Consider the following 19,132-nt stretch of genomic DNA (forward strand, 5'->3'; position numbering starts at 1 on the left):
CAATTGTCGTTGGCATTGGGTGAGAGGAGCAGAACACACAATCACGCAGAAACACACAACTTGAGATAAGAGATCGACAAAGAGAAGTGAATCTGTTCAAATTTGGTGCTGATCGGGTGCTGATGTTAATATTTGATGAACTCAACATAAGTATCTCGTTGTCACATGCATCACCCTTTCTCATTGTCACATGCGTCGTCACCCGAATCTAGATGGACAAGTTCGACAAGGAACCAAACTAACTCGTATAATCACGTCTCCTAAGGCTATTATCACTATTTCTTGTCAAAAGAAAACCACTCTTGACCGTAACCAACTTGAAAGCTTTTAAGGAGAAAATGTGCAATTATCTGACTCATGGAACCTAGAGAAATGCCCTATCATCGATCTCCGCACATGTATAACAAACAGATGAGAACAAGTACAAAGCCAAATTCCCAAAGCTGTTTCTATGTTTATACATCTACCTAGTATACAGAGGATGCGTTGTCCCAAAGCTAAGGACTCCCCAAGCACAAAGCCAAATTCTCCAGCACATTAACATCAAACATATAGAAACTATAAACATCACAACAGCACCACGGCTCTTGGCAGTGCTAGCCAAACTAAACATACAACACGCAACCCCAGACCGGATCTTTATCTTAATTGCCTTCGTACTGTATAAACGGACAGCCAAATCCCCATAGCTTCTTCCTACCTGAAGCTGAAGCCTGAACTCATTGATTTGCGGAGAAATAACTTCCCGATCCCAAAACGGGATTATTCATCATCGTCATCAGTATTTCTTCTTTCACAGCTTCTCTCTGTGTCAGTGGCACTGCACAACTTCGTGTGTGCAGCACAGGCCCTCAGGGAGCTCCTGAGGCCACGGGTGTTTGTACACATGTTCAAGATGTTAAGATTGCAGACTTCTTCTGCCAGTACTGCTCGAATCTCTGCCTCGCATACTCCTTGTAGTCGAAGTCAATGTCGTTAACATGGTCCTGCACAAGATGGAAGTTAGAAAACACCAGAGAATTCAGTTTTATAGGGAAAGAATGGAATCATGACGCATGAGCTCACCGAAATTATTCCCCAGAGGCCCCATACTAGATGGCTGGCGAGCATGTACTTCTCAATGCTTTGGAGCAGGTTCTCCACAACTTCTGCATCAGGTTCCTCACCTGAAAGGTAGCAATATGCAATAAGAATTTCGGAGATATGGTTGACAAAATACAATCCACTAGGCAAATAACAATTATGAATGTTTAATTTCCATAATAAATTATTTTTCCCCAATCAAAGGGCCAAATTAATATTTTTCTTGATGCATTCTGTACTCCTGATGAAAATTTACATTCAATGGTTAACTAATGTGCTATGTGGATTGTGAATCATAAATGCAAATTTGTATAGTTGTGGAGTACTGAACTACAATACAGAACAATTAAACCAACAGCGAGCTCGGAATTACCAGAAATGGTCAGGTAGGTCTTAACGAAGCACTTCTGCTCATCAACATCTGTCATGTAGAATAGAATAGCACATGAGCAAGGCAGAAAGCTGAGCCAAGATTCTGCCAACTAAATTAAAGAAGAAAAGAAAAACAACAGTCCATGCATCAGCAGTTCTCTAAGTAATGCAATACCTGGATATCTGCTGTAGTCCAGTATATGAGGCTTTGATGAATGATAGTCTGCTGCCATCTCACAGAAATGGTTAGCAATGTCATATGCAACTGGGTTGAAGCTTGCATACTCATAATCCTGTGATAAAAAGAGAAGACACTGTTATGAAAGGTTGGTCAAAGCAAAAACACTAAGAACAGAAAGCATAAATCTTCACATAGTAGTAGTCTCCAAAACTAAAACTCTTGCTTTAGCAGAGGCCAGAGGCGTGCGACAACTTCGTATGTCCAGGTTGGAGGGAACACAACAAACACACGTTAACAAGGGTGAAATGCAGCCCTATACGGTATGCCAAAAATGATGCAACAGCTCCAACGATCCCTACTTTTTTGCATAAGGCAGTATGCGTTTCTTAATAGAAGAAAACTCTTCCTACTTACCCATGTTCAATATTCCCATTTCATAGCTGTATCCACATTATAGGAACATAACTGATATTTCAGACACCAAAAAGAATATTTGAAGTACAGCCAAACACAATAATTAAGATTGGAAGGATGTGGAATGTGTCACTTACAATGATGGTCAGCACGTTGGTCTCTTCATCAATCATGATATTGCCATACTGAAGATCATTGTGACAGAAACCAATCCATTGGTAATCAACTGAACACTCGTTCTCCAATGCAGTAATCTCGTTCTCCACACTGTCCAACCGAAATTCCTTGGCTTCTTCAGATGGGCACAAGTTCTTGGCAGTTCTGAGCCAGTTCCTAAATTTATGTGAGCAGGTTCAGACTTTCGTCCCATATTTATAACTTTACATAAGACACTGCTTAATACAACAATTATTTAGCTATAAAGAACTTACCTCAGTCTGTCCCAAATGAGCACAGATTTGGGACCAGGCATGTCAAGGTTGTGGAATTCCCTCAGTTTGGAAGCTACAAGAGCTGAAATTTCAGGATCACGAAGGTCGGCAGCTGACAATGTCTGAAAGAAGCGATCACATTAGCATGTGAAGTGACTAATCAATTCGACAGCTCAATAACATATTTTCTCACTCGAAAACTCAAGCAGAAAACTTTTAGTAGTATCACATCATATATCATATCACCCATTTTCACCAAGCCAAGAAAGCAGCATAAGATGCTCTTTTCACGAGAGCGACACAAATCAAAAGGTAAACAAGAATCCAGAAAGTGCTATGGTGACTTCTAGTTTTTGGACCATGCATAAGGCCTGAAACTTATTATTGCTGAACTTATTTTGCCACCAGTTCTGCCACCTTTGCCTACTTAGTCATCTATCCCAAGAAGTCCAATTCATTGATCGAAAACTTGTGGTTCTCCAGTGAGAGACGTTTCCCCTTGTCGTATGGATAGTGGCCGTGCAGTCTACGGTCCCTTGTTTTTATCATTTTTTTAGAAGTACTACACAGCCTATTTAATTGCCGACTCTAAATCACCAAGCATGTTTCAAGGACAGGGAATTATCAAAGCAACAAAGATATCAACTGATAGTAAAATATTACTGAATCGCGTGGAAAATAAACACCTGTTATAATAATTGTAAAATGGGCCAGTTCACTGGCTGATAAAGACCTGACGCTTTAGAACGGTGGAAAGTCATAGAATGCTAGATTCCCACGGCAGAAAATTCAAAGAAGGAGAACCGCGCTGCATTAAATCAGTTGGCCCCATATCGATAGAATCTCAGAAAGTATCAAGAAAAGCGGCGGTCTATGTGCAAACTAGTACAACTGCTACTAGATGAGATCAACAAATAAGTGCACACGAACAGTTTAATGCCTCCCCTGGCCTAATCTTAGCAACAATTTCAACTATAATCCGAAATCCGAAAGAAGTAAAAGTAAGAGAAGAATCGATCGTCTAAGAAAAGTAAAAGTGCAGGAAAATCTCTAAAAACTGGGAGGAAGCTAGAGTTCCATAAAAGGATGCAGATGAACAGAGGAGGAACAAACGAAGCTTGAATTCCTAGTCTTATACCAACGGCAGGTAAATTTGCTTAGAGACGGTATCGAGTAGGTGGTACCCTTGCGTGGATGAACTCCTCGACGCGGCCGTTGGGGAAGCGGCCGAGGAGGCGGGGACCCTGGCCATGGCGGGACATGCACTCGAAGGTGCGCACCTCGTCCTCGCGATCGAAGAAGAGGTCGACGCCGTCGCCGTAAATCCGCACGAGCACCTTCCTCACCTCCCTCTCCCCCCTGGGCTTCTCCGCCTCGCCGGCAGGGCCGCCGGTTAGGCCGGTGAGCCAGCGCACCTGGTAGACCTCGTTGGTCATGGCCCCCTTGAGCGGCACGACCTCCAGCGCGCGGCAGTCCGCCACGTCCGCCCACGCCGCCGCCAGCTCGTGCAGCAGGCGCCGCGCCTCCCTGGGGATCCGCGGCCCCGGCACCGGCACCGGCACCGCCTCCGCCGCCACCGCCACCGCCCGCGCGACCTGGCTCTGGTTCTCAATCGCCACCATCCTGTTCCTGGCTAAACTGCCGCACGTTCTGAAACCCGAGCGAAGAAGATGAACGGGGGATTTGGCGATTTTTCTTATGGAGGAAGTTATTATTCTTTCTTTGCTACGGTAGTTCTTCGCGGTTCCGAATTGAATTTTTTTTCTTCCCTCTGTTTTTTCCCAGCCTGATGCGATGGAAGCGATGCGAGATTACAGCGAAGTGTTGCTGTGCTTCGCGGCTCAGGACGGGGTGCCGTATAAATAGAGTCGGTGGCGCGAGGTTTTGCGGCTGCCCCCCTCAAATTTTCCTTCATTCTGGGAACGCGTGGTCAAACTTACATCCCAGTGCGGCTGAGAGGCTGAGGTGTCACGTTAACCATGGTTACTTCATGCTGAAGGTTTGTGCCATAAAAAACAACCATGATGACTGTTTTGTGGTTCAGCTTCGAGCATCGAGCTTGAGTGCTTGATCATGGTATGGTGTGGTTGCTCACATTGAGTCAGCGCTCAGTGGCCATGGGAAGCCAAATTTATGTTAGTTGGTGGCTAGTTAATTCAACTCTCGTTAGTTTAATGAAATGGATAGTTGTGAAGTGGTATTTGGATCAAATTCTTGTATCGCCGCGGAGGGTACATTCCGGGAAATCATCAAGCAACGGAACGGACGGAGTAACGAGCCGTCCACAGCGGCCACACGTAGGATGATTATCCACCGCATCAGATCCCGTGTGGGGGGTGGGGCCTGTGACAGCACGGTGGCCCGCGTTGCCCACGCGTAGCATCCAGACACGTCTCCCGCGTAGGCCTCCACAAACGCGTGGCGTGTTCTTGTTGGGTGACTGAGGTGGGGTCCACTACGACACTGAACAACGCGTCATCGCGTGCTCAGAAACGGGAAAAATGACATCGGAAGGGAAGGTTTGTTTGTCTGTCCTTTTTTCTTTTTTGCGACGGGTTTGTTTGTCTGTCTCGTGTGCTAAAGTCCTCTTTGGCAGGGCTTATTCAAAACGATTTTACCGGTGAAACCAAAGCCGGTGAAGTTAGAAAAACTGTTTTTTTTTTTACTTCTAGTTCATTTTAATCTCGACTTATAAAACGGCTTCCCGCTACAGTGCATCGATTTACGCAAAATAGATAAAGCCGAAGCCAACATAAGCCATGCCGCGCTAACTCCCGGTCCGGGCCTCTCGGGCAATCTCATCCCATGCAGCCTGCGTGCACGTGACATATGATCAATTGATCACGCAGCTGATGCTAAAAAAAAATGATCACGCAGCTAAATTCTACTCCAGCTTTTAGCCCTTGTTTAGTTGGACTCCAAAATCTAAAAAGTTGCTACAGTACCTGTCACATCGAATGTTTGCGGCTCGTGCATAGAGCATTAAATGTAGACGAAAAGAAAAACTAATTGCACAGTTTGGTGAGAAATTGCGAGACGAACGTTTTAAGCCTAATTAGTCAATGTTTGGACACTATTTACCAAATAAAAACGAAGGTGCTACAGTAGCCCCGAAATCTAAATTTCGCGAACTAAACAAGGGCTATTAGTAGTGTGTACGATAGAGCTACTATGCAAGATCCATTCCAAGTGAATCTTCCATGTACCTTTTCTGCAGTCTCGAAGGAAAAGCCATGGTACTTTCTTGTTTCACAAACATTTGATGTTTTGGTGAATCACATCAAACTGTTGAAATTTACTAACTCTGACCAAAAAATGTTTTTTCTAGATGCATTCTCGAGGTCAAATGTATAGAAAATATTAATATTTATGATGATAAATAAATGTATTATGAAAGTATGCTTCATAACAAATCTAAGGGTACATATCTAATAAGAATAAATATTAATAGTTTTTTAATATAAATTTTGTCAAACTTGACGTTCTAGAATTGTATTCTTTTTTAAGATGGTGGGAGTATTAGACTACCAAATAGTTTTCATAATAGACAATTTCAAAATATAAAAAAATATGCGTACACTTATGTTGAAAAATACTTATATAATCTCTAATTATTTGTATCATAACTATATACTGTATTAGCAAAATAATAATGCTCAAAGTTCCACCTCCTCAAAGCTAGCATGTACGATCTGAGCTAGTAATATTATTTAGTACTCTCTGTTTCGAATTGTAAATCATTTTGAATTTCAAGTTATATAATTTTTACTATATACGTCTAGATATACACTTATCCAGATATATGGTGTGTCGGTGCAGAAAGTGACCAACACGTAAATATTTGTAGTTTTGCCGTACGTTGTGATCGGATGTGGCCTAGCACTCAATGACACATGGTTTATACTGCTTTAGGCAACGTGCCCTACGTCCAGTTGGAGTCGGTCGGTGACTTTATTCCTGAGCCCAGGTGCTCGAAGTTTGCTGTGGGGTTACAAAAGAGAGGGAGAAAGATGGAGGGTATCAGAGGTCCGGTCGGACTCTGGACCGAAGGGCCGAGAGCGACGGGAGCTCCGACATGCGCTAAGTGTTCGAACGTCTGTTGTTTGTTGGAATCGTTAGATGGTCGTTCGACTCGTTCGTGAATCGATTGAATCGTTCCCCTTTTGGAGAGAGCGCATCCCCTTTTATAGATGAAGGGGATGGCCTTACAAGAGAGAGTATGAGAGAAAGTGTGTGTGTGTGTGCTACCTAGTCCTGTTGCCCACGCCGTCGGGTACAAGACGGTTTGTCGGCCCTCATAACAATGTTGGTGTTTGGATGCATGTGGTTGGTTCCACTGTCTTCTTTTGGTATGGCAGATGTCGGCGCCTACCATACTGTAGGATAAATATCGGCGCCCACAATATTGTTTATGTTCTGACATGTTTGGAAGGTTGCGGTGCATCCTTCTGACACGGCCTGACAGTACTGTCCTGCAGGTGCGCAGGGTACGGCCTTTGATATTGCGGTTTGACTGGAGCACACTGCCTTACTTGTTCTGTCTGTTTCCCGGGTCTTCACCGAGCAGGCGTCCATGGTCGGTTGTTCCCCAGTCGGCTCCGGCCTTTCGGCCGGAGAAGAACTATAAGCGGAGGTTCGATGTACTCCCGGTCGGAGAAGCGAGTCGGAGTCGGAGGCGAGCGTCGCCCCTTCTCGGTCAGGCCTTCCGGTTGAAAAAGCGGGCCGAAGTCGGAAGCGACGGAAGCGAGTGCGCGTTTCTCCTTGGTCAGGCCCTCCGGTTGGGGGGAGGCGGGCTGGAGTCGGAAGCGAGCGCCGGAGTCAGAGGCGAGCTGCCAGGCCTTCCAGTCGAAGCGGCGGGCCGGAGTCAGAGGCGAGCTGGCCAGGCCTTCCAGTAGGAGAGGCGGGCCGGAGTCGGAGGTGAGCGTCATCATTTCTCGGCCAGGCCTTCCGGTCGGAGAGGCGGACCGGAGTCGGAAGTGAGCGCCGCTCTTCTTTGGCCAGGCCTTCCGGTCGGAGACTGGATCGTCCTTCGGGCCCGTCGTTAGATTTTTGGGCCGGCCCAGAAGTTGCGCGTCGTTCGCAACGTCGTCTACCGGACCGAGCTTTTGCCGGGAAGCAAGTCCATGAGGGACCCCAGGTTTATGAACCCGACGGTGAAACCTATATATCTCTATCTGTCTGCACCTAAAAAGTTGTAACATTATCATCTACTCGGAGCTCACGCGTCCACGTTCTACTCGGCTCTAAAACGAAGACAGGACCCACGTGACCGCGTCCGATACGAAGTTCTCGGAGTTCACGCGCCCGGGTCTAATTACTGAGGTTCAGTTAAAAAAAATAGTGGTCTGAGTGTAACGCATAGTATATCTATCAACTTTGATATTTGTGATATTGAAATTAAGAAGGAAAAAAAATAAAGGAACTTGCCTCGTCAAATCCACGTCACATTTGCCAATCTTATCTCATCTGAATATATCTTTCATTTGTAATCCACGTCACATTTGCCAATCTTATCTCATCTGAAAATACATCTCTCATTTAGGCTGTGTTTAGTTCGCGAAATTTGGGAATTTGGTTACTGTAGCATTTTCGTTTTTATTTGGCAATTAGTGTTCAATCATGGACTAATTAGGCTCAAAACGTTTGTCTCGCGATTTCCAACCAAACTGTGCAATTAGTTTTTTTCGTCTACATTTAATACTCCATGCACGTATCGCAAGATTTGATGTGATAGCTACTGTAGCACTTTTTGGGAAACTTTTTGGAAACTAAATGCAGCCTTATAAGAAATGAATAAACAGATGGTTGACATTGTCCAGCTAGCAGCGACTTGATGCACACCCACACGGCCACACGTACTGGACCAGGAGTTTATAGCAAGCATGATAATGGTCTGTATCTCGTCACATATACTTGACTTTTAGGGCCACAATTGACGTAGCGGCGGCACTGTTAGGATATGATGATCAGTCTGATTTGTGTTTCACATACTCTTGATCTGCCGATCATGCTCATTAGCGTCCGCGCTGCGTGACGCCGAGTCGCTGACAATTTGAGACTTTACGTGCGTGTGTTTGGTCTGCTTTCGAAGCAGATCGTCGAGAAGCAAAATATGTCATACGAACCATGGTCTTTGTACAGTAACTTCATTGGCCTTCGGTCCCTGGACCAGGGACTAAACTTTAGTCCCTACCCTGTTTAGTTCTAGGGATAAACAAGGATGGAGACTCTCGAATTCTTGGTGAGCCACTTTGTCGGTTAATTTGGTCTCCGTGGAAATAGAGTAAAATGCATCGCCGGATTTTAAACATGTTCAGAGTATCAACTGGCCGGTTCCAAACTTTCAAAATGCATATCTAGGTCCATAAGCTAACTAATCATATCCGAATCACGACAACTTGAGTTTACCCGTTGTGACTCGGAGAATGGTGATATGACTTTTGAGGAATTCGAGAGTATGTGGTACATCGGCTGGTGATGGGATATGTGTGGTCCACGGTAGATCTTGTCCACCATGAACAGGTAGGGGCCGTTTCGATCCGAATCATTGGCTTGAGATCAAGTGGATACGGATGGCTGTTGGCTTTATGATTAATCTAATTATACTTTTCTTTATGGAGCAATTAATCTAATTATACTAATTACATATCATAAAAGTACTCCCTCTAATCCAAATTGTAAGTCGTTTTGTTTTTAGTTGCTTAGATTTTGCTATAATTTTAGTTATATACATTATGTCTAAATATATAGTAGAATCTAGTATGAATTTAGAAAAGTCAAAACATATAATTTAGAATGGAGGGGGTAGTATTTTTTTTGTGTATGTTTAGTTAAACTTAGAAAAAGCTAACGTTTGGCGATGGGCTCTTCTTCTTTTTTCTTTTTTTTTTACAACAGGCGATGGGCTCTTTCGTCCTCGAGAAAAAAGAGCCGACAAGTAATGTACCATCACTTTCAAGAGAAAAGCTTTCGCGGGCCTTACATTACTGTGTGCTGTACTGCAAGCTCATGTGGCGACAACAACCTCGCGTGGCCTGTGTTCGACCCGTGCCACTTGTTGGGAGTAACGAAAAGATCAGCGCGAGGGCGGTCACGTCGGGCGTGCCCAACGTGCCGCCGCCGATGTGGATTGCCAAGTCAACGTATAGAGACGCGGGAGAGAGTTTTGGCAGCTTTCGGCTCTCTAGAGGGAGAGCGCGTAGCGCATTTCACACGCACAGTCCTGCCTCCCAGGCACAAGCAGCGTTTCGGTGACGGTGGGCTTTTCCCCCTGGCCTCCAGCGGGTTTTTATATTGTACCTGCTGCCGTCGAGAAGAAAAATGTTGCACGCGACGCGAGAAGTGACGAGGCAGTGTGCTGCAGCATGCGTGCGTGGATCAGAAGATCAGACGGTTGGTGGTGCTGTCGTGGTGTGCCAAAGTCAGAGCTGACGGGCAGGAGCGGTGCGCGGCGACGGACGATAAGAACGATGTACGGCCAACTAGCTCCAGGAGACAAAAACATGTTTGAGATCTCAACATGTTGTGGTGGCCGTGGTGTACGGGCGTGCACGTGCAGCACCACTCACCACTGCCGTTGATTTGTGGTGGTCGATGTTCCCGGTCCTTCCGTGCATGCATGTTGCTTCCGTGCAGTTGAGTAGTGGCCCATCAAGCCTGATTTAACGCAGCATAGCCCTACCGTCCACAGATGAATCAACGGCTGCTGAGTGGTGATGTGCCCGCACGGCCGTATAGCAACATTTTTTCCCTCCTACTTGTAGGCCAGACTTCTAGTAGTTTTTTCGCTGCCGTCCTTGAACATTGTCCTTTTGCGTCTTGCGAATGCCACTCGATCAGACCAGTGACGGTAGGCCATACAAAAATTTTCACATGCAATTCGGCAAAAATCATTTACCAATTCCGTAAATAATTGTAAATTCACAACATAATTTGTTATGCAGGCACTAAATAACACAATAAATCTAAGTTTACCAAATTACTATATAAATAGTTCAAATGCAATATTGATAGTTTGAAATATAGATATAAAAGAGACTTATCATCTAAGTTTTTAGTCACTGCTTAAAGGACATGAGTGTCTCGATTAAATCATCTTCATCCACCTCTAAGAAAATATCCCGCTCAATAAGTGTGACTAGAGCTAGTGTCATCTACATGAACAATTCCAATGAAATGTTCACATCATGGAACCAATTTATTAACATAACGCAAGCAAAGAGCTAGTTGTTTTTGTGTGTGTCTACTAATATTAATCTTGGGCAAACTAGGAACCAATCTCTAATCTAGTGATGAGTGATCTTGCCTAATCTCCCTGATAAACAAATAATTATTGATGAACAATTATGTACGTAAGTTTTTTATCTGCAAAATTAGATTATTCAAACACAGCGAGGCAACAAGCCTGATAACATGTGGCTCAGTCTGCAACTCCGCGGCTCTGTGCAATTGATTCGTTCTTCACGAGAGACGCACGGCACAGCCACGCGGTGCGGCAAGGGAAGCCAAGCGGAGACTGGGAGATGTGCCTTGCCTCACGTGCATGCGGCCATGCGGGTTACGTTTACGTTCTGAAGCGGTGAAGCGCCAGCCAATACTTCTCCGTATATACCATAGCTGTTACTTGAGCCCAGGGTATGCCCTGGACCACCCGGCATACCCCCTAGGTCTGAGACACAGGCTCCTGATGATGAAGCTATTCTTGAAATGGGAGACATATGCAAAGGCATAATATATCGTATCGAAGTCGATGCCTATACATGGCCGAAAGACCTACTAATGGTTCTGATTGCCTCACCATGCTGGTGGCCCCCTGCAACATGCCGAGCAGAAAACTTTTCGCAAAATCTCCTGCACCATCCGCTTGGAAAAAGAGAGAGATCGAGATCCTAGCAACATCAATTCTCTGCCGCAACCGTCGCCGCATAGGAGTGGTCCTACCACACTAGCACAGCATGGATGGTTGGTCCTCTGACCGCCTCTGCGCCAGCCATGTCGCCCGCCACTTGCCGGATTCCGCTGAAGCCAGCAGCGATTGGCACCGCTGCTTTTTTCAGAAGCCCGAGCTTCTTTTCCCCTCCCGATCCGCAGATGGTCCTCGAACTATGCTCGCCTAGAAGAAGTTTCGATAGATCATCGACCCATTCTTTATAGTTTTTTCATGATCGGGCGAATTATGCTCGCCTAGAGTCCATAGATGTTTTCCGGCGAAGCATGTAAAGCCATAAAATAAATTAAAAGCGGAGTGTTTTGATTCGCGTATCTCGAGAAGAAAATGCTCCGCGGAACGAACGAATTAATTATATAAGCATCTGAAAGACTGAAGCCCTTCTGGGCTTCTGGCCAGAACAGAGGACTGAGAACCTACTGGTACTGAATAACGTTGCCTTTGCTGAGGTAGGTAGTGGCGTCTGGTGGCAGTTGAAGAGGATCGGGTAAGGCTAAAGGCACCGCGCTCGCTCGAGATCTTCTCATCTTTTCTTTTTTTTGAAAAATTCTTCTCATCTTTTCCAGTTTCCACAGCATGTGCTGCTGATCTATCTTGCCAAGATGTGGCCACTAGTGGTTAAAATCATTCTAGGGATTGTCAAAAGCGTCGAGAAAATATTCACTTCCTTTCTTCGCCTGCTACTGGTGGCGACAGCGACATCTGCGATCTTTTGCACACCATGACAGGCTACTGGTGCTGATGATCCATCCACCATACTGTACGCGAGATCTGAACACAACGCTGAACCGAGAGCGACCGAAAAGCGCATCAATGCTCAGCAGGCACAATGACAGCGATGAAAGAAGCTTCAGCAACAATCAATGGGGAAAAAATCCCGTGTCCATCATTTTCGTTTTCTATACTATGATACCGTTTTTTATATTAGGATATTGTTTTTGAATTTAGCCAAACATAAAATTTGTCATTTTTATTGGTTTCACAACTATTTTTGTACTATTTAATTACTACAATGTAGAAAAATCCTGTACCAACCGTTTTCATTTTCTACGTTTCTATATTGTAATACAGTGGCCAGTGGGCTTAGTGGCGCGTACATTATTATTCCATGATTGGAATTTGGAGTGGCATCACAATTCACAGGATAAAGTTCATCATCATCGTGATAGACCTCAGAAACACTTCGACCCACCGAACAAGAATCCGTGCAGGGGCCAGTGTAATAAGAACAAACAGCAAGAATTGAACACGGACACAGAACTTTGGAGACAATTCTGTGCTGCGTCCCATCACATTGCTTTCGTTAAAGAAATGCCGAGAGCTGAATTGCGGAAAAGACGGTGGAAATATCTTGAGGTTTTGGATAGTAGTTCTGCGCTTTTTTTTATCTTATGGGAAAAGTTCTGTGCTTTCTAGGAGCCTCGATGTTTAGAGCTTCTAAAAGTCCAGCAGGCCCTGGGCTGAGGGAGGTGGTGCATGGATGATAGAAAAATGGGCCGAAAGATTAGGGCACAACACCAAAAGTTCTTACTGGGAAAATAAAAAGAAAAAGTCTACATTACCCCTCTTAACTTTTGTGAAAGTCTGTTTTTTTCTCCCTGAACTCTAAAACCGGGTAAACCATCTCCCTGAACTTTTAAAACCGTTCGTTTTACCTCCCTGACCGGTTATAAACGGTTTTCAAAGGCAGTTTTGTCTTTTTCTTTTTTATTTATTTCGGCTGAATCTTTAAAAAATCATAGTAAATCACTGAAAAATCATAAAATGAAAAATCCAATTTTGTTGGACTTCACATGAGTAGATATAGACAGTGAACATATAATATGATATGCTTTAGTACAAATTTTTTGTTGTAGCTTTAGATCTATGTTTTTTTTAATAATTAATTCATAGCTGCAGTTTCTCTGTTTAATTGTGGTGAAATTTTAATGGTGAATTAATTATTGTATTCTTGAACTGTAGTAAAAATTTCATACTTACCAAGCATCTAAATGGAATTCATAGCTGCTAAATGGATTGTCGAATACGTCACGGGCTCATGGGCGGGCCCGATGTCAGCCCAATTTACCAAGCATCCTTGACAAAGCGCCAATGGTACGGCCCAGTTCCGCTCACCAAGATTTTGATAGCTCCCTCGTTAAATTATGGAGACGGCCCTACGCCCCTACTAGCAGTAGGCATCTGTTTAAAAAAAACAGTAGGGATCCAGCATCTTGGCACACTCCACATCAGTATTGACTGACCTGCACTGCTGCAGCAACGTGCTAGCAATCGTGAACAGGAGAGGTTGCCCTTTTACCAAATGCAAGTTCCAGTCACATGTAGTAGCATACCGATTAGATTTTGCTCATACTATGATACTCCGTCTGGTGAATGTAATCGTATGAAAGAAGCGAATGTGAGGCAAACCGAAACGAGAGACACGGCGATTTGTTTCTGGAAGTTCAGGTCTCCACTTGGACCTAAGTGCCCGTTGAGGAAGCCGTGGACGATCACCCATGATCAAAACCATTTTCTTCGATCTATTAATTGGTTGTTTTATTTTTGGTGGCAGGATAGCAGCGTGCTCAAACTGTCCTGTGTCACTCCACGCATTGGGGCTGAAGATCCCTAGCCGTCTATGAGAAAATCTCCAATGATAACAAATGCTTCAAATTCTGTTTAACCCAGCCACAAAGTACTCAAGGCTTAGGATAAACTCACAATTGCTCACTAAAGCTCTTGCAACTCGGTTCTCACTCTCTAACTGTCGGGGTTATGATCCCAGGGTGTCTCAAGGCATCGATTAGTTAGCAGGCCGAGCGGTATGCTATACATCAGCTACCGAAGACCCGAATGGTCGAGGCCCAGCTGAGCCAAGTGAACCAGGCCGAACAAAAAGGCCAGGTTCAGCCACGACTCCTCCATTCTGCCTTAGCCACACGACGCACAAGAGACTTACGACCTCTCCACCGTTCCAACCCCTGGGAGGAAAGGGGAGTGGTCAATCCCAACCAAGCGTGCCTGCTCTGATAGGAGTAAGCACGCTGCACTGACCCCGCAAGGACCGAGGAGACAGCGGTCACCTCGGTCCGGTCAGACGCCATCCCTGTGCCACGCAGCATAGATAAGACAACACCGTACGGCGGTGACTGCCAGTACGGCAACCTGAAAGGTCCTTGTTTGATTTTGGTAAATAAGTGACAACCAAGGTGGACTAATGTATGTTTATGTGAGATACACTGGTGATTAGTCCACAGGTGTATGTGTGTGAACAATATATGCTATAGAGGTGAAAATGGCTTGGAGATGTTGCAAAGCTCACACATGTGATGAAGGAGCTCATTGCATATAAGACATGACATTGAGTCATGTGATCAAGGTAGAGTAGATCAAGACAAGACTTGGCTCGACGGACCGGTTGCAAGTGTGAAGGGCAAGTTGAGTGATGACTTGGCGCCGATGGACCGAGGCAATGGTGAAGAGCAAGTGAAGTCAAGATCGATGAATCAATATGGTCACGTGATGATAAGAAGTGGATCATATCATTTAGTGATTGATTGATGCATGTGTTGCATCGACATCGAATGAGATGAAATGGAATGTGCAAGGCAAAGGTATAACCTAGGGTATTTCATTTCAGCGGTCATAGGCGTGTAGAGAAGTTGATGACCGGGTTTAGGATAGATGGTCATACTATTAAGAGAAGCAAACTTGTTTGCATTTCGGTCATCTAGTGCCACTTGAGCGATCTAATTTTGCATACGTGTTAGGATCGAGTGGCGTTGAGAAAAGAGTGCTAATCCTTTTGAAAAATGATTGTGAAAATGCTAACACACATGCATATGGTGGTATACACTTAGTGGTGTTGGCATATTTACAAAGGAGATGTGGTTGGAGTGACTGGACACTGGCCTTGGGAGGACCTACGTGTCTGGTCAAGTGGCAGCTGAGACAGCGTGGTCTCAGTCTTGTGACCGGACGCTGGCGCGAAGAGTGACCTAACGCGCATGGGGTCGTGTCCGGTCATCTCTGATGTACGCTAATGCAGTGGCGCGGGCTTAGAGTTGACACGTGGCAGGCGGTGAAGGACCAGACTCAAGTGCTACGTCCGATCGTGACTCACTTGACGTGTCCAGTCACAAAACAGAGGCTCAGGGAGTTCTTTAAAAATGATCGGACTCAGGCTGTAGCGCGTCAGGTCATGGAGCAGAGGCGCATCCTGTTAGGTGTTGGCTACGCGCGGGGGGGGGGGCAATCTGACATGGCTCGGGTGCGTCAGGTCATGGGCTTGGCGCGTCCAGTCATCCTTGAGACATAGTGCTTGACTTACTCGTTCTGTCTTTCAATTGCTCAAGATCCAAGTGAAGGCTAAAAGCCCCATGGTTGAAGGTAATATGGGTAAGTTTGAGAGACAGATCAGTTTGTTCTAATCTGGAGGAGAATTCTTATTTGAATACATATGTACTTTTGAGGAGTTGCTACAATGTTCTCAAAGATCCTAAACTCTTGATCCATTGATAAGTTTAGCTTGGCGTAGGGACTAGGAAAGGATACGCTTGGGGGAGTTTGTTGATGGTAGTTATTATACATTATAAACTTCAATATAACTTGAAATAATGCATGAAAATGATCACCAACATAGACTTAGGGGGTTTAAACAGACAATTTCTATGAGTTTTGGTGAATCTGTGTTTTCAGCAGGGTTATTTCAGAAAACCATCAAGGGAGATCAAAACATCAAATTAAATCGTGCTTATCCACAGCGAAAAGTAATCTAGAAGGTTCTAGAGGACTCCAAAAGCCACATCACCAAAGCGGAGGGCGAGAGGGTGACAGGTGGGGCCGCCTGGCCCCACCTAGAGGCTACCCAGCCTCTAGGGGTTCCACCTATCAGCCCCGTTGCTACATCAGTTCTCCACCACCTTAAGGATTGCATCTACGCCATTTATTCAAGTCGGTTTGATCCGAGGGTTTACGTTGGATGCTCCGGCCTATATAATCAGCCCCTGCCCCCCTCCAGAACACACTACCATAAGTCAGGATTAGACCAGAAATTAGGGTTTCTAGAGAGAAGAGAGTAGAGCTCTAATTCTTCAAGTTTCTAATATAGGCTAGCTAGCAAGGTTCAAGTAGAGTGTGGACTATTGCTCAGGATTTCGGATCTGTTGTCTAGAGACTGGTATAGCCATTGTATCTCTATATTTATGACTTTGTGCTAGTTTAATATTATGTTACTATTTATTATGTTCCTAGTTTGCTCTAGTTATATGCTTGATATAGTTATGATTGATGATGAATTTATGCATATGTTCACAAAGCTCTTAGCTCAGTGCTGAGTGAGTTAAGTGGTCGACACTATGTAAGCATGGTGCTTAGATATTGTTTGTCTACGGATGCATTCTGCACTCTGGGTCATGTGGTATATCGCGGATGTGACACTCCCATTGAGTCCTTTGTAGTCCACTCTCTGTTTGTAGAGCAAGTAGAACACGGTTGCGAAGGGAGACAAGCTCTGTTCTTATCTTCCTTAGTAATGTTCCTTATGCATAGATCCAAAGTTAGTTATACTATAGATGAGAGTGTATATACTTGGGTGTACAAAAGACTTAGTAAATAAAGAATGACTTAAGAATCTTTTACTCTTAACGAATCTCTTGTTTAGCCATACTATATTTTACGAGTCTCTATTTCTATCTCTAGAATACCATTATTATCTTACACTTATAATTTATTTATCCCTTGACTTACCCCTGCCATAGCATGAGAGTGATTTTATCATAAGTATATATATTTGTCAATATCTCTATGCCAACACAACTCCATAGCTCCTCCCTGTGGATAAAATATAAATAATGATACTCGGTATACTCCTGGGTGAAATGCTATAATGGTACATTATTTGTACACTTGTGGATTACTTAGTATATATATAAATTTATAAGTGTTCTCAATAATTACCAACAATGCATTTTCTGGCATCATGCTAGGGATGACAACTTAGTAAAGAGTGATGCTAAGAAATGTCAACAAGCATTTCTAGCACCGTTGCCGGGGAGGGGCACATGGCTATAGAGAATTGATCAAATAAATACTTATTGATGAAATCATAACCTCTGCTTTAGCAGGCTTACCCTTGTTTGCTTTTGTTCATATCTTATACAGGGTACTGTAGACTTGGTTGTGATTCACAACAACTTTTAATTATAATCAAATCAATCAAGAGGAAGCTCAACACCAGTTCCTGAAACTATGGCTGACAAGACTCTACGTGAATTCTCTGCTCCAAGCACTGAGAACATTCGCACTGGACCAACACTTAAAACTAACAACCTTGAGTTTGAGTTCAAGCCAAGCCTCATCAACATGGTGCAAGCTACCCCATTTAGTGGAAAGGCACATGAAGATGCTAGTGCTCACCTACAGAATTTTCTAGAGATAAGTAGCACGGTCGTCATCAAGGATGTTGCTCAAGACATCATACTACTTCGCTTATTTCCATTCTCACTTGTGGGACGAGCGAAGCAATGGTTCTACATCAACAAAGATCACATCAACACATGGGCAAAGTGTTCAAAGGACTTCCTAGAAAAAATCTTCCCTATAGGCAAGACCAATGCCTTAAGAGGAAAGATTTTAAACTTCCAACAGCAGAAAGGAGAATCTATTCTAGAAGCATGGAAATGTTTTCAAGAATATATTTTAGATTGTCCTCATCATGGGATGGAAGATTGGTTGCTCATGCAAGGCTTTTACCATGGATTAACTCAAAAAGCTCGCGAACAACTAGATGCAACTGCTGGAAGATCATTTATGTCACTCATCCTTGGAAAAGCTGAAACTCTTATAGAGAAGACAACCTCTAATCAAGGCTGGTCTCAATGCAATATTCAATCATGCAATAAGAGCGAAGAAGTATCGAAAAAGGTGTGTGCACTATCAACCAAGATGAACATACTATTGAATTGGCTTGAACAACGAGCTAATTACAAGAAAGATCGTCAAGCTATTCAAGATGCCTTTAATTCTCAGAATGTATGTGGAGAATACTTGGGGGTTGAATTCCCTGAATATCAAGAGGATGAAAACATCGTCATCAACAATTTTGCTCCACAACAAAGACAAGGGTGGAATCAACAACAATGACCGACTTACCAAGGTAAGTACCCAGGTAATTACCATAATTCTTATAATTCTAAACAACCATCCTTAAGAGACCTGATCTTAGAACAAGTTAGGATTAATGAGAACATTTCTAAAAAGTTTGCTCTTAATGATAAGGTCCTAGAAAACATAAATGCTAAAATGGATAGTTTTTCTTCCACCATAAAAGACCAACTTAGCTATAATAAAAAGATAGAGTCTCAATTAGCCCAGTTGGCTGCTGCTTTGCCTTTTGCCACTAACCTTGAGAAGGTAAATACCATAACCATAAGAGGTGGCAAGTCTACTCGTGATCCACCATATCCGATAAGGACAGGTAAGACACCAGTGGTACTACAGGAAGAGGAGAAGACAACCGATGAAGTTGAAGAAGCTGGGCCAAAAGAGCAAGAGTTACAACAAGATTTTCATGACCCGACCCTCCTACCGTTTCCACGTAGAAATCAAAAAGCCAAAATGGATGAGCAATTTGGTAAATTTATAGAGGTAATTCAAAAGTTATATATCAATATTCCGTTGCTAGATGCCATATAGGTACCTACCTACGTGAAGTATCTCAGA

At 44.0% G+C, this 19,132-nt stretch overlaps 1 protein-coding gene and 1 non-coding gene across 2 annotated transcripts; both read right to left on the reverse strand.

The window, feature by feature from the left end:
* Positions 1-87: 87 nt before the first annotated feature.
* On the reverse strand, positions 88-4,322 carry LOC136450346 (probable choline kinase 2). The gene is made up of 7 exons (XM_066450745.1): positions 3,666-4,322; positions 2,482-2,603; positions 2,188-2,383; positions 1,631-1,748; positions 1,457-1,504; positions 1,066-1,166; positions 88-986 (listed from the first exon to the last, which is right to left on the reverse strand). Exons 1-7 carry the CDS (start codon positions 4,101-4,103, stop codon positions 891-893), a joined length of 1,119 nt encoding a protein of 372 aa, XP_066306842.1. The 5' UTR covers positions 4,104-4,322; the 3' UTR covers positions 88-890.
* A 13,703-nt stretch (positions 4,323-18,025) lies between these two features.
* Positions 18,026-18,132, reverse strand: LOC136455794 (small nucleolar RNA R71). Its single transcript, XR_010759261.1, has one exon. It is a non-coding gene; the product is annotated as a small nucleolar RNA R71 (small nucleolar RNA).
* Positions 18,133-19,132: the final 1,000 nt, after the last annotated feature.

This window comes from Miscanthus floridulus, chromosome 5 (genome assembly GCF_019320115.1).
Source record: "Miscanthus floridulus cultivar M001 chromosome 5, ASM1932011v1, whole genome shotgun sequence".
NCBI lineage: Eukaryota > Viridiplantae > Streptophyta > Magnoliopsida > Poales > Poaceae > Miscanthus > Miscanthus floridulus.

Excerpts from the sequence above, each read along its gene's own strand:
- LOC136450346 (XM_066450745.1), bottom strand. The coding sequence starts at position 4,103 with ATGGTGGCGATTGAGAACCAGAGCCAGGTCGCGCGGGCGGTGGCGGTG. Across the intron at positions 2,604-3,665 it reads AGGAGTTCATCCACGCAAGG|ACATTGTCAGCTGCCGACCT; the intron begins GTACCACCTACT and ends CGCTTCTTTCAG. Across the intron at positions 2,384-2,481 it reads CTCATTTGGGACAGACTGAG|GAACTGGCTCAGAACTGCCA; the intron begins GTAAGTTCTTTA and ends ACATAAATTTAG.